Here is a 21,358-nt window from a genome sequence, read left to right on the forward strand (position 1 = left end):
AAGCGGTAGAAAATGAATGAATGAATGATTGTTTGGGATTTGATTTGCCATGCACATTCTTGTTCGACTACACTACATGTTTGTATGGTTTCAAGCTGACACAATAAAATACAAATATTAAATATATTTGACCTCCTGAGACCCGGCAATTCATTTTTGTCCTCTGTGGGGGGCACAAGTCCGAGACCCCTAGGTCAAAATATCATTTATAGAATCTGTCTCAATCGTACTGTCCTTTTAAGTGGACACGCTGAGCTTTCTTGTGATACCTCAGTTGTGAGGTTGTGGCCAACACAGCAAATGATAAATAAATCATTGATTTTTTGCAGATATGTTTCTGTTTTTTTATTTAATATCAAAGTCTTGACTTCAATTTGGTAATATTTTTTTTAAAGGCACAATAATTTTAACTCGTTCAAAACACATTTTTGATTCAATGTCCTTTGTAGTGGACATCAGGACTTACTAACCCCAATTTTTAATACATTAGGGAGCAGAGGGCTCACCTTCACCGTTATTGATTAGCCAGAATTGCAGGATTAAACCCTCACATTGTTTTCATATTTTGTTGTAAATGTTTGAGAATAGAGGTTAGATTTTGAGTGATACTCAAAATATAAATGCATTAAAGCAAATTTGTTTCGATGCAGTTAGTTAACTGCTTTTGTTTAAACGCAATTTATGTCTGCTTTTTTTTTTTTTTTCTTTTTTTTTGTAAACTCTTGTGAAAGATGGCTCTTGTACCCTTGAACAGGTTGCAGATTTTATTAGCTGTATCTTTAGATTAGATCATTATCTGCAGTGGATTTTTTTAAATTTAACAAATTGCTGAGAAATATTTGCACAAGATTAGTCATGTCCAGACCTATGACACTTTAATTGTTTCAAACTGGGAATTCTGTTATTAGTCAAACTGCTCAGCTGAGTCAGCTAAACATCCATACTCAACTTAAGTTTATTTAAAATGTGGGCCAAAATTAATTATGCATGCTGCATAAAGCTAGCAGTTGGACTACAGGGTTTTATTTATTTTGTCTCATTTTCCTCCCTACTCGGAAAAAACCCCCCCCAAAAAACAAAAAAAAAAACATCCAAGATTTCAGAATGAGTGCTAACCATGCCATACCTGCTGTATAATCCCTTATAACTAACTGAAAGCATCATGTAATTCTGTGCTACTCATCACAACTGCTATGTTTTAACTCAAAAGACCACAATCAATATACATTGTTGGCTTGTTTTAATTCTTCATGACAAAAGTGGCTCACAGGTCAATGAAAGGTCAACTTGCATACACGTAAAAAGTTGAGGACCACCAAATGTGTTATGCGGAGCGTGTGCATGTCGTCTTCTAGAACAATTTACACAGAATGCAGACATATAACATAAATACAGTTAAAATATTACACAACAGTGGTAATTAAATTATACACACATCTGCACAAAGTGAATTAAATAGATCAAAGAATCCATTTACAACCCTCAAAGTAATATGACATTATGTTAAAGCATTTTCACTTTTTAGCATGAGTCCATGAACAGTCAACCATAAAACCTTATTGATACATTGCACATGTTTTTGTTATGTTCCTAATGTTCTGTATTAATAATCTTTATACAGTAACTTGTCTCACAGTAAGTTCTCTAAAATAAATACAGATAGTGACCATTGATTCAAGGGACAGCTGAGGTCAAATTATTCATTAGTTAATACTAATGAGTTCATACAAGGCATGCTAGCCAGAAAGTGAAAATATTTTACCAAAATGAGATATCACATTATTCAGTGCACTGCTCAGTGAGTTTCCTCATAAGCAGATAAAACATACCTTCAAAAAAAAAAAAAAAAAAAATCACAACTACAGTGTTGAATAGTAGCCTCTATTTAGAAAATGTGTAGTCTAAAAACAACAGACAAGATCAAAACCAAGGCACTAAAAATTAAAAAAAAAAAAAAAAAAAAAGTCAGCAGGATGTGGCCTCTTTCACAAACCACAGGACAGTTTAAAAAAAATGATGTCAACATTTTCTTGCGCATTAAGTTCTCATTTTTCAAACATCCATTTCCAAATGTGGTCCGAAGATCATGATTGGTCACATTAGATCAATTCAATTTGAATTTGAACTGCACTTACAGACAGTTAGTGTTACAGTGCCAATGTTGACAAATGTAATGTTGTTCTCAAATCACAGCCCTGGCACCAAACTACTCTAAAAGCAACCCATGTTCAGGCTATCAGTGAATATGTGTATATTTCCATGGTAGAAAAGTGTTTTTTTTTTCCTTTTCTCTTCTTGCTTTTAAATATTTTAAGTTCTTAAATTTATTTATTTATTGTTGTCAGTAATAGTGGGCGGCTAGTGCTGTAAAGCACTGTGCAATGCTTGTAACAATTATGGGACATTATTGTTATTTCATTTTTCTATAAGCAGCAACCCTAACAGCAGCCTGCTAGCACTATTAGCATTCATAACTGAAAACAATGGATGCTGTAGCCACAGGAGAAGGAACTAGCTTGCTGTGGGCAACACTACTTCATCACAACATGCTTACTTTGGTAGCACACATGAGCATGGTGACATTAATTCATGACATACAAAACATGAGGATCGCTGTTTAGCTGGAGTGAGAAAAACCAGAAGCAGAACGGGAACTGTTGCTATGACTTTGCAATCAAGAGAAACGAGAATGGCCCAACAGGTCTGTATTAGTTTTGGGGAAAACCAAGCCACTTGAATTCTCGAGTGATATGAGAGTGAATGTTTAAAACCCACAGTTCGACACGTATTATCAGCTGATGGATGCTTGCCCTTGTGTCACTATGCACTCCCAGATGAATTCCAAAAGCTGATTATTGTGACAGATGTTAAATGGCTGTTTGTAAAATGGTTGCAGCCAGCCACTGTTAACTGAAAGTGAAGGTAAGTTTCAAAACCCACCCTGATCCTAAAGAACAGCAGGAAGTATTCAGGCACTGTCCTGACATTAGTCTGCATAGTTTGCAAAGTAAGATGCACATTAATGATCTCCCAAATCATGTACCAGATTACTCGGTGCTTGACCTGAGGTGGTGGACTTATGGCTGATTTATTTCCATCAGTGAAATGGTGCGTTTACTGGCCTCTAGTTAAAGGGTGTGGCTGAAGGCAGAGCCAGAAATGCCACTGAATATAAAAGGGCATGTTACTGTATCACCAGTAAAAGGGAGAAACCTCAGGACTACAGCAAACACTCTACTTTTAGGGTAGCAATTATTTTAGTAAGGCTGCATTGTTCTATAAAAACTACTACCTGGGAGATCTATCACAGGTGAACTAATGGCTTACAGACACTAAAAGACGCCAGACAGGCCCGACTAGGATGCCAGATTAAAGGCAAGAGTGTAAAGATGTACAGCCTTAAAACAGATCATAGCCTTGAATCAAGAGTCTGAGGAAAGTAATACTGTACACGAAAAGTCTCATTCTGGAATAAATACTGTCAGTGGTTCACCACAACACACAGCCTTGAACAAGACCAGATGGAAGTTGGAACCACTTTGGACAAGACACGGTCAATGACTTCACAGAGCAATGAGCAGCACATTTGTCTCTTCATCCTTCTCCAGGCTGCATGCAGGTTTCTCTGCTCCAAGCAGAGAAGACCAAGAGGGTGGGATGAGAGATTTTTTTTTTTTCTTTTTACTGTTTTTTAATCCATGGTTGTGGTGGGTAGAGTGGGGAATGTAGCATCATATCTGGGATGGACAAGATGTCTTGAGTCAGGAAGGGAGGAGGGAGCCGTGGAGTCAACATGAAGACAGGTCCTTATGGAGAAGAGGGGGTTTGGAGTAATGGAAGGAGTGTTTCAGCGCTACAGAGACAGGGTGAGACAAAGACAAAAGAAGACATTTAGTTCAACAATAAAAAAAAAAAATTAACTTAAAAAGGTGAGGGTAATCATAAGGATCGACAGATCAAAACAACATATAAAGGATCAACAAATTAGGGGCGTTTGGTTGAAGAACGACGTATAATAATAATAGATTATTAATAAATTGAGCCCCAATAAGAAATTGGTCTGAACAAAATTTGAGCAAAAACCCAAGTGACTGTTCCAATATTAAGGATAGCTTATTTGATATTTTATAGAATAAGTATATAGCTTACTTAAGATTTCTAACATAATATATAGATGTAGATAAAAATAATTTAGTATAGAGCATAATCTTCTGATTCATCTTCTGGCTACTTTATCTCATCGCCGGCGAGATGATTTCGAGTGCGAGCTCCGGGCCCGGCCAGATGTGGCCTGAGCTTTATTACCAGAGCTCTTACTAACATTAGCTTGTGATTCCTCAGTTGTTCTGCTTGAGGAGGTGGATGATCTACGTCTAGACTCTCTACAGGCCCCAGTCATCCTCGGCTTACCAGGTGGATTGTGAACAGAGAGAGGTGCAGATGTCAGGGCCCCTGAAGATTTAGCATTCAACTGAGAAGACGCCGAGTCTGACTGAAATGTTTTACGGCATGCAGCTACTGCTTGTACAGAATTAGACCTGTGAGCCAATGGTTGCTTTCTTCGCACAGAAGTATCTAAGTTTGGTTTTAGATCAGGCTTTTGTTTACTTTCACCCCATGCCTCAGACGTGTTAGGATACACACACAAAGCTTTGGAAGAGGTTAGACTATCTGTGGATGAAGAAAACCAAGAAGACTTTAGGCTGGTGGAAGAGGCAGGTGCAACGCGAGTTGTGATGAAGGTGTCCTGACGTGCAGGCACCGAAGCCCTCCGGCCTGATGCACCCTTTCTTGAATCACTGACTTGTGTTTTGACCATTACTTCACTGTTCACAGAGCTGGTGGAGCCTTTACGTGTCAGGGAAGAGCCAGGACTCAATTCTGCGTTAAAAACATCACTGACACTATGACTTCTAATGAAAGTGGCGTCTCGCGGGAGACCCTTGCTTCTACGAGACCGACTGCTTGTCTGGACGGTTTTGTCAGGACAAAGAGAGAGAGGGGTTCTTACGGGGCTTGTGTGGAGGCTTCGGGTCAGAGCTCGCAGGTGGTGCGTGGCTGTGGCAGGAACACTGCTGCCGAGAACTGGGCTAGCCCGTGGACTGCTCCTCAGTGGGGGTCGCGCAGGACTGCTTCGAGGGCTCCGCGGGGCCCTGCCTGACTTGGTGGCCAGTTCTTTGGCCCGGGAGCGACGAGGGCTGCTGTTCAGGCTGTGGGGAGACAGAGGGGCCTCCAGGTCCTCCAAACGCTGAGTAAGAGCCAGTTTCTGCTGGATGGCCATACGCAGCAGAGAATTCAGTGTCTTCTTCTCATCCTCGGCTGCTGCCAGCTGCCTCTGCATCTCATCCAGCTGGGTGACATACTGGTCACACCTGAGAGATGCAGACACAATTAAAGGATGCAACATGCACAGGCAGACAAGACCAAATTAAAGCACAAAGCCAGAGGCACACAACACACAGGCTAAATATGACTTATTGTGTAGTAGACACAACAAACACCAGCTGTGATGCAACAGTAAAACAAATGCAAATACACGTTACCAAAGGTGATGTTATGTTTTTTACGTACAATCATACTAGTTAAATAACAGATATATGAGCAATTAATTAATGGAAGAAGGAAGGAAGTAGAGAGGGGCACATGTGAAGATGACAACAGTAGAAACAAACTTTGACCAGAATAAGAGTTTAAAAAATCTCCCTTGTCATCATTTACACTATAGAAATGCAGTCACTCCAATTATCCACATGGTGGCACCACAAAACCACTAAACATGATAATAAGCAAGGGGATCTTTTTAAGCTGTAATCTTTAGCCTGTTGCAACAGACAGTAGTCCTTGACCACTGTCTGTTCTCCAATCCTTCTTAAGGATAATCAAATGCGAGCTCATAACTGTCTGGAGAGGGCCTAGACAGTCTAATGCATGCCCAAGAAGATTTTCTGGCATTTAATAACATAGTGCAAACATTTCTGCTGTCCACTGCAAAAAAACATAAATAAAGAATTAGTTCAGTCACTCAATCCATTACAAAAACATTCCCCCAAACAATTATCATGCCAGCTAATGTGCAGAAGAGGTTAGTGATTAGTGAGTGAGGTCGTGTGGTCTGTAAGTTTAACCCTTGATAGTACCTTCCCTCTCAATGTCATGCCCCACCCATCTCCCAACAACATTAGGCTTCTCCTTCCCTAAGGTGACCTGGCTTGATGGGACAAATCTGTCCTTGCCTCCTTCCCTGTCGGCACAGGGCAGAGCATGTGGTTTGTAATCTTCACGTGAACCAGTGGATTGTCCACAGGCGTAATAAGCGTGGTAAGCTTATTACATGAGTGGTAGCAAAGGCTGTACCACAACAGAAGAACCATTACTAAGCATGAAGAACACCAGCAAAGAGGAAAGGACCATACAATCAGAGCTAATTAAATTTTAAGGCAATCAAAAACGTTCTTTGTCACAGGACAAAATAAAAGTCCTTTTTCCTTCCATAACACTACCAAGGAGTACACATGAAAAGGAAATCTTACCGACTGGCAAACATGACTCGGAGTGAAGAGAAGGTGGCGGCATCCTCCTTCAGGGCTTTAAGCTCATTCCGGAGTTTCATCATCGTCTCTGACACCATGCTCTTCTCTGTCTCATACTTGGTTTTCAAATTGGACAGGGCCAGCTCTGCAGTCTACAAAAAAGTACAGTTTCACCATCATTTCATCATCACAGCTCTTTCAAAGTGTGATGTTAAATACACAATATCATGCATGATTTGTATAGCAGGTGTTAATAATTTGCATTTCAAACTGACAGCACCATCACACACAGGAATTCTACAGAGACCCCTGCTGCAGAGTAGAAAACATCAACCAAAGTGTTGCACAATTTCATTAACCACATACCTTAGTAATCAAACAAGCTATAACTGTCACTATTACTGCCCCTGTCTACAACATGTCCTCTGTATCAGAGCCCGAAAGGTCAATGAAAAAATATTGCTTTGATAACGATAAAAGTACAACTACAGTACTGTGACTCCTCCTGCAGCCCTTTCACATGTCTATGACTTGAATGAAATCATCACTGAAAAGGTCTCACATGTAAACACCACAGTTACATCACAGGTACATACAGGGGGGGCAACATACTCCTAGAAATCAGACCTGAGAAGGTAAACCACTGTGTGTGCATGGCCTTGCCAAGCAGATTACCTTGAGTGTTTATGTGAGAGTGTAAAGGGAGAGTGACAGCTCAGGGTGAGACAGAAGCAGGTCACGCAGTGCTTGAGGCTCAGGACAGGGGAGGGGGAAGAGGAATTCAACCTTACACTGTACTCAAGGTACAGAACCATGTGAGCCCAAGGGACTGTCTAGACAAGACACTGGTGATACAGGTCAGCTGTAGTGCTTATGTGAAGATTATGCGTGGATAATACTGAAGAAACAGACTTTCTCTCTTATTTTATCAAGACAATCAACTTAATATTAAAAATACTGAATTTAGCCTGAATTTTTTTTTTTGAAAGAATGAATAAAAAAAATATTGGCAGCATAAGGAAGAATAAATTTTACAACAAATGATCCCTGTGTACCAAGGTAGCTGTTTGCAGGATTTTTTTGTACATACAAATAAACGATCAAGGCTTCTCAGAGTAAACCAACATGGAAAAATGTGGGAAAGCTTGTTTTTACTGGCAAGATACAAAAAAACATTCACATTGACCTTGGACCTTAGAGGACTGCATTTTATGGAAAGTCCTTGACTGGTGAGGTTGGTTTCGAGCAATACCATAAAATGGAAAACTGGACTGTTTCTCGACTAAAGCTATTTTAAAACACTGCAAAGAGACAAAACTGGAATATTTTTGCTAAGCCGGTGCTTGCTCTGACCTACCTGTTTGTTAGCCTTAAGTACAGTCCTGAGGGTAGCAATCTGTTCCCTCTTGGTGCTGAGAAGGGACTTGAGTTTTAGTACTTCCTCCAAGAGGCTCTCAGCATCCCGGTCTGACTCTCCGCTGCTGCTGAGCCCTGAATAAGGCATTGCACCCCTCTGGCGACAGAGGTCCACAGCCACCTGAGGAAATATAAAGGCACATATTCATAAAAGTGAGTTTAGTTTTGCTGGCAAGGTAGGATTTTGTGGCAATTTCAGCATGGGAAAACAATTTGTTATATAAAGACTACATAGTTTTGCACACCCAAAAATCACATTATTAATACTGACCAAATGACAGTAACAATTTGTTTAAAAATTGTTCTAAATTAGTCTCCTCTTCTTAGTATTATTATTATCATGAAATGCATCTTCAAAATTGAAGAAACAAGAGCGACAATATGTGTTTCAGAACATGTGTTGCACAATGTTCCAGACATTTTTTCTAAAAGGATTCTCTGTAGTAGAAGTCACAGCTCAACTTTGACCCCTGATAATCCAATTCATTCAAACCTACACACACGTGTCTACAAGGACCACACCAGGCAGTGGATTGTGCGGACATGGGAGCTACTCAGCTACATTTAACAGTCTGAGCTGAGCATTAAGTTCAGCGAGAAATTCGTGCAGGAGGAAAGGATTTCAGTAATCGGGCTACAATGAGGGAGAGAGTTAGAGAACTTGAACTGGTTGTAAGTTTAATTTCACCAACAATCAAGTTGTAGTAGAGTACCACTCTAATAAATGACTGTTATGAGAAGTACTGTCTTACCCGGAGGTGTTTGATCTGGCAACGGATGACTGCTACCAAGTTGCGGACGTTGGAAGGGTCCCTGAAATCCAAGGTGGGGGACCCTGGGCAATTAGGAGAGTCTCCACTGGTTCCCGCACTGTCCACCTCGCCCATAAACTGCAATGCTGCAGCTTTGGAGATGAACATGTCATTGGCTCGAGGCTTCTTTTGGGAGTTGTGCTGGGGGTAGACATGGTGCGATCTTCTTGCACTACTTCCACCACTTGCCCTGGCACCATCGCGGTAATAGTCCAGGGTGACCCGTTTGGGTGTCAGGTTGTTGCACACACAGATGTGGTGATAGAGGTTGGACAGCTCCTCAGAGAAGGCCAGCAGCTCTTCCTGGGCCACGTTCAGATGCCCCTCTGAATCAATTGCCACTTTTCGTGTGGCTCCAATCTCCTTCTCCAGCTCACTGATGCGCTCCTGGTCTTGTTTACTGGACTTGATGCATTGTCGGATCTTGTCAGCCAGCTCCTGGGCCTCTGCCCTCCAGCGATCCTTCTCCTGCTTGTACCTCTGCTCCAGAGTGTTGTAACGCGCTCCTGCCTGAGACAGTTCATCTCGCAGCTTCAGAAGCTCTTCGCTGGCTGAACGCATGCGCGCCTCCAGCACCTCCTTGCTCTTGGTGTCTACCTCATAGTCAAAGACACCATTGCCACCGTCTCCGGTCTCTGTCTCGTCATCTCCCTTGTCCTCTGCCTCCTGGCTGTGCCGCTGGCTGCTTTGCACAGCCTCCAGCTGTTGAGTGAGAGAGCCAACCTTGTCCTCTTGCTGACTCAGTGCCTGCTTGGACATTACCAGCTGCATCTGCAGTTCCTCCACCTTGCTAGCCAGGCTGGACTTCTCTCGTTCTGCCTGGGTGCACACAAACACACACACACAAGGTCAAACTCTTGTTACATATGAACATGTTTGTCATAAATTTGATGAAATCACTTAAAGGCGTCAATTAGTTGAAAAATCAGCCTGATTCTGATTATCTTCCGTAAAACTAAAGGACAGTGCTCTACAACACAAATTTCTCCCCCAACCACCATTCCTCTTAATGCATTTTTAATGTAAAGATGAGGCTGACCCCATTCCGCTCCACACTCCCAACATCTGTTGGGTAGGGTTACCCAACCCCCCAATTTAAGTGAATCATGAATAATGTATTTCCTTCAGACAGAGAGGGATGAGAAGTTCAAGACATCCTTAACGTTCCCAAATACAGTCAATTTGTGAGGCATAACTATATCACTTAGGAGTTGACTAAATTGCTTGGTGAAGTAGATGATGTGACAATGTGGTGCCAGGTGGATTTTATTAATAGAGCCAGACCAACAGAGTAACAGCACCGTAACAGACAGCGGATGTGGTCTAGAGCAGGAAGCAGCAGACAAACCTCTCAGTCACTACGAGTACATAATGTTAGCAGAAGTGTAGAGGATACACACAGTACATTATCATTATGCAGAAGCCATTTTGTGCTCATTCACCACTGCCTAAAGCTGTCAGTGCATTAAAAAATTCAGGTAAATGACACTGTAAGTACTACGTTATATTAAAAATCTTTTTAATAGTGATAAAATGCAAACTGGCACCAGAAGAAGTTCATATCATGCATTTCAGTCATATTTTATTTAAACATTTGAACTAACACTAAAACTAATATGCAGTTTTTTTCATCCCATAATAAAACAAACAGGCAGACTGCCATGAAATTTGCAGAGCAATTCAAGCTGAAAAGGGAATCAAATCATTGTAGTTTTGTTCACATCATTCTCTAAAACCTATGTAAGCTTGGCTACGTCATTCTGTGGTCATTTTTCTTTGGTGCACTTCCATAATTCAACCATATTAATGAATTTAAAAGAGTGGCACATATTGTCCTGCTGCTTACCTGTAGGAGTTGCTGTTTCAGCTTCTGACTGTCTGAAAAGTGTAGCTCACTCAGTAGGTCAGACACCAGCCCAGAAGCCGGAGCACGCAGGAACATATCACTGTTGCGTGGAGTAGAGGAGCGATGGATGAGGCCATTACTTTTGGAGCCCCCCAAGTGAGGAGGGTGAGCAGAACTGGGAGCAGACCCAGGACCGTTATTATAGCCGCTGTCCTGGTCCTCTCCCTCACCCTCACCTACTCCCTCTCCCCCCTGGCCCTCCTCCTGGCTGTCATCCAGCTGCTCCAAGTGGAGCTCCAGGCTCCCCACAGCATCAAAGGGGTTCAGGGTCAGGGCAGAGAGCTCTCGCCGCAGACTGTTCTTCTGCTCCCTCTCCTCCTTCAGGGCTTCCAGGGCCTCATCCAGCTGCATCTCTGCTATCTCCCTCAGCCTTGCTGCCTCGTCCAGCTGAGCTCGCAGCTCCTCCTGCTCCTCGTTCTTCTGTGTCAGCTCCAGCTTTATCGATTCAAACTCAATCTGAAATGTGATAAGGAGCATAACCACATGGCAGTCTATATTTAAGTGTTTCTCTGTCTTTTTATGTTACAGATATGGAAGCAAATTCTAGCCCCAACATGTAAATATACCAGCGCATCTAGTACAGTAGTATTACCGCCACATACCTAGACGGCTTGGGTGGACAAATGGCTACTCCAAGATGATATGTATAGTTTCTTCCACTGGTGTAGAGTTTAAATGCAAATAAAAACTAAAGCACAGAAGGTGAACAAAATATACTGTATATCAGTGAAGTTGGACATTTTTTGTATACAGCCCTCTCTCCATGTTTTCTGCCTCTTTTTAAATGTCAAATATCTTACACAATTCAGCAGAGATGCTGAATGATATTCTTAGTTCAGTCACCTCATTTAAGTTTATTAATTCAGCTGGCCTTAATCTTAAACATGTATACTACATGTAGTAGACATTACATAAAATAAATGTGTATATTTTAAAAATAAGATCAACATGTAACATTAAAACTGTTGATGAATGACTGACACTAATTAATATAATTTAGGGGTTTCATCTGAAATGACAAAAAAATATTTTTGACAAAAGACACTGTAGAGGCAAGACGGGGTTTTATCTAAAAGTCAACTAACAAGTGGTGCACACACAAACAAGCCTCTGCTACATTTAGAACTAGTCATGGACAATTTGTCTTGGCAGAGGTGCAATATACACAGAAGGCCCATCTGCAGTTGGAAGCACTTGTCTCACACCCTGAAGAATCCAAACAATGACAGGTTCACATAACTGCTTTACATAACAACCCACACAAATACGGAACATCAATTATCGTGCAGTAAACAACATTTTTGCTGATTTTTTTGTGCACATAGTGTAAGATTTGACTACCTAAATGACACAAAGTCATAAATTCAATTTCAGGATAACCTCAAATTAGTTTAATTCCATTAAAGATCTTTTCAGATTTTTCCCCTCTTCTTGATATAAGTACTTTAAGCACTCTGTTTTATGTAGTAAATGAGCAACACCTCAAAAAATATAATATAATATAATATAATATAATATAATATAATATAATATAATATAATATAATATAATATAATATAATATAATATAACATTCTACTTGCATCTGCTTAAGTGGCATTCTTGTCAGCTTTCAGCTGTACAAGTTGTGTCATTCAGCATTTTAACTGTTAGGTGCTACTCTGCTGCATGGGCAAGCTAACATCATTGTGGTCACCTTCAGAGCATCCTCTAACATAGCCTGTTTAAAATAATCTACCCCTTTAACAGGGATTTGAAACTCATGTGGTCTTGAACATAGACCTGTCAGCTGCTGACTTCTTCACAATTTCAGTTTGCTCTCAGCTAAAAATACAAAAACAATAACAATACATTTCTAGGACAATACATAATTTCCTAAAGAATTCAAAGTCATCAAGAACTTTAAAAGTAATCTGAAATTGAGTGTCCCGCAATCATTTATGAATCATGAAACTACTAGATTGGATCCTGGTTGCCATAGTGCTACCTGCAACTATAATTATTTCCTTCTCTGCAGCATATAGCCAGCAAAATGTTTTATCAGACATGGCATCTGGCTCTACAGGGAGGCAGCCATACTTGGAATTCACTGGCAAATGAAAAAAGCAGGCAATCAGGAGAAGAATGATTGTCTCCCGCTATGTGTATTACTTTGTTTTCTGAAGTTTAGGAAAGTAAACAGGAAACACAACAGTATGGCTCAATGTTCATGCAAACTTCTTTTTCATCTAACTACATAACTTTTATTCTTTAACCACTCATTCATTTACAAATACAGCCAGCTGGTAGAACTATAATATAATTTGTTATGTTGGAGCACGAGTAATAACTGACCTGGTTTTCCTTCAGCACAGACACCTGTTTTTGCAGAGATATGTTTTCTTCTTCAAGCTCGCCATTGTCCTGCAACTGGCGTAGCTCACGTATTTTATATTCCTTCATCTCATCCCTCAGATGGCCCTTCTCCGCCTCCAGACACTCGCACTCCTGTGGAACACAACCCACTGTGAAATCTGTGCAAAGCACAAAATTTGAACTGCACACTTGCAGAATTCATGTCACGCACGGTTAATTACACATTGCGAATGAGACTACACAGCTAATATATCCTCCAGTGATTTGGAGGTTCACTCTTACGCATCATGAAGAGATGGGGCATGATAACATATAGTAAAACACTAGTATACACCATACCTTCTTAAGCTGGGTGGAGACCACCCCAAGTCTATCGATCTCTGCGTGGGCATTGCTCAGAGCAAGGCGTGCTTGCTTAAGCTCTGCTTGGACTTCGTCCATGCGGGTTGCCATGGCAGCCTCCTTAGTGGCAGTCTCCTGCAGGAGGCTCTCCTCCCGGCACTCTCCATCAGCAGCTGCACGCTTCTGGCTGTTCACAGAATCTGCAAATGCCTTAACACAAACAAAAAAGGTTAAGGAAGTGGCCAACTTTGCAGTATTTGGCAGGCTACAGTAGGTTACACACTGGAACAACATTTGCAGTGTTTAACCAAAAATACATTTATGCTGTGCTACTCATATCAAGTCCAGGAACGTAGACATCTTTGACAAAAGAAAGGAAATAGGACTTCTTCACAACCATCACCTGAAACCTGACCACAGTGATAAAATAGCCGTTATGGTTTGGTAACAAGACACCTTAACCCGTAACAGCAGGTTCCACAGATAATAATATAAGCCTATAATAATATGAGCCTAATACATCGCACGGTAGTAACATGCATTTCTTCACAGCTTGCTATAATTAGTAACCCTGACACATTATGCATCAATGACTACAGATGAAAAACTATGAAATAAGGTGTTAAATTAAATGAACATGCTACTAAACACGCTCAGCTGAACATTGTAGTGTGGTTATATAATGAGGCTGATTTACAACACGAGTCCACCCTACTTTGTTAAAACCCTTCCAAAGCCTAGGTAGGTAAGCCGCCAAGAAATTAGCTTTATGCAGATTATAAAAAATAGTTGAAATTCTGTACCATTATGTCCTTTCAGACCTAAAGAGCTTTGCTTGAAATATGGTTATAAAACATTGGGGTGGACCGATTTTAGTGTTATTCTGGCACAGATTTATTGGTAAACGTCCAACTGCCTGTAAGCAGGATTTAAACATTATTTCTCTCTTAATTTAAACAGGTAGATGGAACAATTGCAAAATCTGCCCACACGATGGGATTGAATTTTATGGGATTACATTCTTACATAAACCAGTTTAAAAAAGCCTGTTCCAGCAATCCCAAATACCTTCAAGGCCGATCTGGTGTATTTGTGACATTTACATCAGGAAACAATTTGAACTTCTAACACATTACACATTCGGTACTACATCAGCATTGGGATGGCACCATGATTTAATGTGCAAATGTTCACAAAATGCAGCCTTAAATGTCACAGCCAGCTGGAGTACAACGGTACAAACTATAATACAATTGTGTAACAGTTAAAGGGATGGTTGTCAGCTTTTCAATTGGTCAATTATTAAACAGGAGAGAGGCAATGTGAGCCATATATCACAATGCACCATACATTTGTGAAAGGCATGGATTACATGATAATCTGAGCTTCGACATATTGGTCTAATCTTTTTATCTTGACTGTCCGGTGCCAACCTAATTAAATCATTAATGCTATGCAGTTAAGTATCAAAATCAGTTTAAGGTGAACAGAGAATGCAGCACGTTAAAAGCACCAGCTATGTTGCAGACACTGTCCTAATCACTAGACAGTCTTCTCTCTCTCTGATGCCATTAGGATCAAATGGCATTCGAAGAGCGCAACTGACTCAGCACGCAATCACAAACATGTTCATTGAAAGTATAATACGAGGTCACAGCTGTAACAGAACTGTTACTGTGGAAGCAGAAAGTCAGAGTTACCAGAAGGCACTGAAAGGATGAGCAATCAAATTCATGTCATAGCTCAGTGGTGCATATGAAGAGACAACAATGGAATCTTTTGAGGAAAAGACGGCATTTCGATGTCAGCCAGTGAAATGTTGGCTGCATTTCCATTTTACCAAGAGTGTGATTTAAGACCAGGCAATAATACAACTTCTGTACAATGGTAAAGCAGGCGAAACAATAAAAAGACATGATGTTACTGTTCTATTGTGTCTTGATTAAAATGTCTTGAAATAATACATATGTATAAATGTAATAGCAATTTACTTGCATATTTCTCAAATGTAAAATGACTGCAACCATTGATGTGTTCTTTCCTCCTGCAGTATTCTTTCAACATGGAGGAAAAAAAGTGACATCCAAAAACATTCTGTGAAAACACAATATACACGCTGGACCAGATAACACTGATCAGATCTGCCAACATAAGAACTGGAGTTAACTGAAAAATCTCAAGTTTCAGCTTCTCTTAATCGGACAGTCACTGTGGAATTTGAATACAGGAAATGCTTGTTTCAGTTATAAACAGTACATCATAACATTAAATCTAGTGTGTTGATCTAAAAACACGGGTTTTCATAAGGGCAAGAAATCAAATGATATCCCATACTGCATTTGTTGTCTAAATATATAAATATAACTAGAAGGGATTCCTACCTCTTTGAGCTGTTGTAGTTCCACTTTGAGGGCTTCATGCTCCTCTTCCAGCTGCCTGTGTTTCAGCTTAAGAGCAGAACTTTCCTCCAGCACCACCAGGCCATAGCGGGCTGCCTGTAGCTTCTCCTCTGTGGCCTCCTGGAGCTCTAGAGTTAGCCGAACCACCTCAGCCTTCAAGTCTCCACTCCCCATCTCTACCTCCCCTTCTCCTTCCGCTGCTGCACTTGCTGGGTCTGCATCTGCCTCCAGCATCCTTGCCCGGCCTCCCACTTGTCTGCCAATGTTCTACTGGGACACCTTCCTCTTTCACTCCTCCACTCTCATTACTACACACTACAAAAAAAAAAACAAAAAAAACACACACACACACAAAGATGGTGGTTATGTAAACTACTCAGAACAATGGCCAGGACAGCAAAGAGGTTTTGTCTAAATCTTATTTTAACACCAACTGAACAAACCAAACAGGGCAAGATTAACTTTGGAATTGACTGAGTGGGAAAACCCTTCCACTTGTGCTCAAAAGGCCAAATGGCCACTACGCAAATCCCAGCCATAAATTACCCCACAGATGAAGTTTGCAAATATGTAAAAAATGTCTCTGATTATCAGCCAGCCATGTAGACTCAAGATATGTTATCAGTTATAACCAATGGTGAATAGTAACTACAGACATTTACTCAAATACTGTTCTTCAGTGCAGTTCTAAGGTGCTTCGCTTGAGTATTTCCATTTTATGCTACTTAATATTTATACTTAAGCATATTTCAGAGGAAACTACTGTACTTTGTACAACTCCACTGCTTTTTTTATAAGTTTAGTTAATGATTATTTTGCCGATTCTGATTAATGATATACTAAAAAAATAAATGATGCTGTTTTATTGTAGTTTATACATGCATAATAAGAGTTTGAACTTATTATAGAAACTTAACAGGCTACCCAGCAGTATATGAAGTAGTTACGATTCGCTTACCTATTAGACAATAGCATTTAAAGATCGTTAATGATGATTCCTTGCTTCAACACAGTTGCCATGCGGTCACTCTTAAACTGGGACGCATTTATCACTAAACAACGTTATTGCTTTTCAACACGAACAAGAGCACATCTATCACATTAGGCAGGCAGTTACTAATGTTTGCTGGCGTTGTATCCCCAGGGGCCCTCCACAAAGTAGCCGTGGAAACAATATAGATTATGTTACTTTGACCACCCGTATTGACTGGGTGGAGCGGAGTTCCCCCCATTTCCTCATGTCCTCTTCACTGACCGAAGATGGAAACACCAGCCGCCGGTTGCTCCGGTGCCAAATGATGTGTCCCGTATGCATCTGTTACTCCTAGCCCACAAACTACACCTCCATTGTATTAAATGAAAATGTAAATTAAAGGAGGGACTGGATATTTTTGGCAGCCTATATGTTCACCCTGTTTCCAAAGCAAGCTGCTATCGAAAGGGTGAAAAATATTCTGACAGGGATAGCGTTTCAATATCTAAGACGACACCGGGACTTGAAACAGGACACGGCCGCGCAGCTAACCGGAGTAGCTTTAGCCTAATGTACACAGCAAATGAAACCACAATGCTACTAGCAACGTCGAGTTGAAGAATTCCGCCTGCTAGCACGTTAGCTTTGTAATTAGCTAAATTTACACAGGCTTAGCGGTACAGACGACATCTACTTCCCTACTCACGGGGTTGTTCTCCGGTCGTAACGCCAGTCAGATCCTGTCAGACGAGCTAATTAGCCAACGCTAGATAGCCACTATTAGCAGAAACCAGCTACTCACCCTCTGGTTTTATTTCAAAGATGGGGCTCGCCGGTTGCCAGCAGACGTTAGCGTTGTACCTCCTCCGGCAGCTGTCAGCAGCAACGGTTGCTAATCACACTAGTAGCCAGGGGTACCAGCCCGGGATACAGACTGAACAGCCACTTCCCTTCCTCCCACCCGGTTCTCTCGTTTCACTGGGAGGTCGGGTGTCAAAACCGCGCCGAAAAGCTGAAAGCACTTCTACTCCCTCTAGCTAGCCAAAGGCGCAATGCAATCATACCAAGAAATCGACTTATATTCTGTATTTCGGCGGTCATGGCGTGTACTGTGTATCCTGACATAGAAATGTAACAACCATTAAACAAACACAATAATTATATTTTATCAAGAAGCACTAAATTTAAAAGAAATATCGAAAGATTAGTGAAAAAAATCACTTCCGCTCGTACCTTTCTTGACTTCCTTTTTACTCCCGAATGCGCGCATTTCAGTGAAACCACGGCATTTTTTGCACAATGAAGATCGTTACCTGGAACATAAATGGCATAAGGACTCTCAGAGGCGGTATTAAAATGGCTCTTGATTCACTGGACGCAGATATTGTCTGTGTTCAGGAGACAAAAGTGACAAGTAAGTGGTTAGCTTAGAATTGTGGAAAACGAGGGAGCTGTCATTCATCGTACCAGACAGACAGGCTATGTCTGCTACGAAAGTTATAAAAAGTTAAACCCCAATTTGTCCCCCCCCCTTCTAGGAGACCTGCTTGATGAAAGAACTGCCATTGTTGACGGCTACAACTCCTATTTCAGCTACAGTCGAGGACGCAGCGGCTATTCAGGTTCATTACATAGCCATAACAAGTCATTTTGTGTCCTTGGGTGATGATAGTGTTGTTGTTTTCTTTAACTCTGTTTTTCCAGCTATATTATATAAAGACACACTCTTCTAATGTCATAATTGATTTTACTGAGTGGACACGTATCAGTCACACAGAAGATCCCTGTAACCACTGCACAACACCTGCTTTATAGACGCTGCTGGCACACTACTGCTCCATGTAAGCTTATTTCACCTCTCATCCTTTATGTTCACAGGGGTTGCCACATACTGTAAGGACAGTGCCACTCCTTTTGCTGCTGAGGAGGGTCTCACAGGTCTGCTGACCAACCATGAAGGGGCTGTTGGATGCTACGGTGACCACACTGAGTTTTCAAGTGAGGAGCTGCAGCTTTTGGACAATGAGGGACGAGCCATCATCACACAGCACAAAATCATGTAAGAGAAAAATGTTCTGCTTCGTGGTTTCCTCAAGGAGTTTGTATGAAAATAGTTTGTATGAACTATTTATCTCTATTTGCGTTTTCACATTAAAAAACTAAGCAACTACCTTCGCAGTGCGGTCTTTCTTGTACTATTTAATGTAGATTTTTGAATCAGTTCAGTGGAGCTGAAATGATTAGTCAGTTAACCTATTAGCTGATCTACACAAAAAATATCTAGCAACAATTTTGATAACTGATCAATGATTTCTGTCATTTTTCAAGCAAATTGTGGAAAAGATTCACAGACACAAGTGTCTCAAATGCTTTATTTTTCTGTAACTAGCTCTGTTGCAACACCTACAGTACAATAGTTGTAGATGTCTATACTCTATTTTTCCTTCCTTACTCTATTTTACTTATTTTTTCACCCACAGGTGTCAGGAAAAAGTGCAAACTGTTACTGTAATCAATGTATACTGTCCCCGGGCGGACCCTGAAAAGCCAGAGCGAAAGCAGTTCAAACTTCAGTTCTACAAGTTGCTTCAGTGTCGGGCTGAAGCAATACTGAAAAATGGCAGGTGAGCGTTTCCAGAGACAGGAAAAAAAGATGAGGCACAGATGTATCCTGCTTTTACCACAAACATTTTGCATATGAAACTATTCTAAATTCTAAGTTGCAGCCTTTTACCACTTTATGGCTGTTGTTGTTGGACAAGTAATCATGAAAATAATATTTACATTTTTTAAAAATTGCAATCTGAGTTAATTGTTTTTTTCTGTTGGTTATATTACAGTCATGTGATCGTTTTAGGAGATGTAAATACATCTCACCTGCCAATAGACCACTGTGACCCCAGTGATATTGTAAGTAAAAGGTTGGAATGCTGTCATATGAATGTTTTGCTTGCTGGTTAGCTTAGCTTGGCATTAAGGCTGGAAATGGGGAGAAACAGCCAACCTGTCCAGGGGTAACTAAATCTGGCCACCAGCACCTGTAAAGATCTCTAATGAACACATTATATCATGTTGTTTAGTCCATACAAAAACAGAAGCAGATAACCAAGTTTACACTGGCTAGCTAGTTACCCCCTGCTGTAAGTCTTTATGCTAAGCTGAGCTAGCCACAGTGTGACACTCAACCTATTTTGTTTTTTTTGTTACTTAGGATGATTTTGGTGAAAATCCTGGGAGGAAATGGCTGAATGTTTTTTTGCACAGTGGCAAAGCAGAAGAGAACAGGAATGAGGAGGAGCCTGATGAAGAATCTGAGGGAACTTCAGTAGACAACATCCAGGGTGGAAAATTTGTGGATACCTTTCGCTATTTCCACCCAACTCGACCAAACGCCTTCACATGCTGGTCCACTCTCACTGGAGCGCGGCAAACCAACTATGGCACACGCATTGACTATATCTTCGCTGACTGCCAGCTAGCCAAGGAGCAGTTTGTGGCAGCAGACATTATGCCAGAGGTGGAGGGGTCTGACCACTGCCCTGTATGGGGGCAGCTGAACTGCACTCTCCTGCCCGGTTCTAAGCCTCCTCCCCTTTGTACTCGCTACCTGCCAGAGTTTGCTGGCAAGCAGCAGAAACTCTCCCGCTTCCTTGTTAAGGTGGACCAAAAATCAATTCAGTCTGAGCAGAGGGATTCATTACCTGGATCTCAAGAGGAGGAGGAAAAGAGGGAGAACTTGAACCCATTTGGAGCTGGAAACATCTCTGGTAAAAAACGGCTATCAGCATCAGATTCTGTTGTCCCAAACGGGAAAAAAACAAAGACTTCTTCAAAACCACAAGGCAGCCTCCTTTCCTTTTTCAAACCTAAACTCACAAATGTTGTTCCCACTGGTGAAGCCCCTGTCAGGCAGTGTGAAAAAATACTCAGCCTGGATGAAATTACCCCTACACAAAACTCCCAAAAAGCTTCCACAACTAGTGAAAATGTGTCTTCAGTCACAGACAGAGTACCTGAAGATACAGAGCGAGCCATTGGTGGTTCCACACAGATGTGTATTGGCAGCACCACAGAGAAATATGACAAACAGGTGAAGACAAAACATTCAACATCAGAACCCACTGTGGGAAACTCAAATGGCAACAAAGGGGCATCATTTGTGTTTTGGAAGTCAGTGCTTCATGGACCACCTCCACCACCCTCCTGTAAGGTCCACGGGGAACCCTGTGTGCTTCGTACTGTAAAAAAGGAGGGGCCAAACATGGGCAAACAGTTCTTTGTGTGTGCCCGTCCTCAGGGACATACCTCCAACCCTGAGGCTCGATGTAATTTCTTTGCATGGGTTGACAAGGGGAAGTGAAGTGTTGTTTTTCCTGTCTTTTCCTCTAGCTCAAGCAAGTACTGTAAGACTGCTACATAGATGTGTCGAATTGTTGTTTTTTCTTTTTTCTAAATAATAAAAGTTTCTAAATAATAATAAAAGTTCTAAAAAATAAAATTTTTTCTAAAAAATAAAAGTAGTTTTCTAAAACTTTGACTTTGGCTTTGTTTGCTGTCGATTTTGTTAATTGGTAGTATAGCTTCTCAAAGTGAGGATTTGCAATCTGGTTGTTCAATACAAGCTGT

General features: G+C 41.0%; 2 protein-coding genes across 5 annotated transcripts; one reads left to right on the forward strand and one right to left on the reverse strand.

Annotated features, from left to right (window-relative positions):
• Positions 1-1,230: 1,230 nt before the first annotated feature.
• On the reverse strand, positions 1,231-18,019 carry zgc:162200 (uncharacterized protein LOC558638 homolog). Of its 4 annotated transcripts, none has more exons than XM_041051540.1 (10): positions 17,966-18,019; positions 15,742-16,074; positions 13,358-13,570; positions 12,998-13,150; positions 10,605-11,120; positions 8,699-9,577; positions 7,888-8,067; positions 6,531-6,682; positions 5,012-5,372; positions 1,231-3,853 (listed from the first exon to the last, which is right to left on the reverse strand). In XM_041051540.1, exons 2-10 carry the CDS (start codon positions 15,991-15,993, stop codon positions 3,848-3,850), a joined length of 2,712 nt encoding a protein of 903 aa, XP_040907474.1. In that variant the 5' UTR covers positions 15,994-16,074; positions 17,966-18,019; the 3' UTR covers positions 1,231-3,847. The 4 variants fall into 4 exon arrangements, with proteins under 4 accessions (XP_040907474.1, XP_040907456.1, XP_040907465.1 ...); XM_041051522.1 differs by lacking the exon at positions 17,966-18,019 and adding an exon at positions 17,535-17,698; XM_041051531.1 differs by lacking the exon at positions 17,966-18,019 and adding an exon at positions 16,718-16,865.
• On the forward strand, positions 17,973-21,136 carry apex2 (APEX nuclease (apurinic/apyrimidinic endonuclease) 2). Its single transcript, XM_041051561.1, has 6 exons — positions 17,973-18,146; positions 18,271-18,354; positions 18,611-18,791; positions 19,213-19,356; positions 19,573-19,642; positions 19,944-21,136. Exons 1-6 carry the CDS (start codon positions 18,032-18,034, stop codon positions 21,090-21,092), a joined length of 1,743 nt encoding a protein of 580 aa, XP_040907495.1. The 5' UTR covers positions 17,973-18,031; the 3' UTR covers positions 21,093-21,136.
• Positions 21,137-21,358: the final 222 nt, after the last annotated feature.

Source organism: Toxotes jaculatrix, chromosome 2, assembly GCF_017976425.1.
Source record: "Toxotes jaculatrix isolate fToxJac2 chromosome 2, fToxJac2.pri, whole genome shotgun sequence".
NCBI classification, from domain to species: Eukaryota; Metazoa; Chordata; class Actinopteri; family Toxotidae; genus Toxotes; species Toxotes jaculatrix.

What these genes read in the sequence shown, in the direction of transcription:
- zgc:162200 (XM_041051540.1), bottom strand. Translation starts at nt 15,993, where the DNA reads ATGCTGGAGGCAGATGCAGACCCAGCAAGTGCAGCAGCGGAAGGAGAA. An exon ending in GCCAGATCAAACACCTCCGG is followed by an intron (nt 8,068 to 8,698) that starts GTAAGACAGTAC and finishes ATATTTCCTCAG; the next exon opens with GTGGCTGTGGACCTCTGTCG. An exon ending in CGAGTCATGTTTGCCAGTCG is followed by an intron (nt 5,373 to 6,530) that starts GTAAGATTTCCT and finishes TGCATCTCTCAG; the next exon opens with GTGTGACCAGTATGTCACCC.
- apex2 (XM_041051561.1), top strand. Translation starts at nt 18,032, where the DNA reads ATGAAGATCGTTACCTGGAACATAAATGGCATAAGGACTCTCAGAGGC. An exon ending in GCAATACTGAAAAATGGCAG is followed by an intron (nt 19,357 to 19,572) that starts GTGAGCGTTTCC and finishes GTTATATTACAG; the next exon opens with TCATGTGATCGTTTTAGGAG. An exon ending in ACTGTGACCCCAGTGATATT is followed by an intron (nt 19,643 to 19,943) that starts GTAAGTAAAAGG and finishes TTTGTTACTTAG; the next exon opens with GATGATTTTGGTGAAAATCC.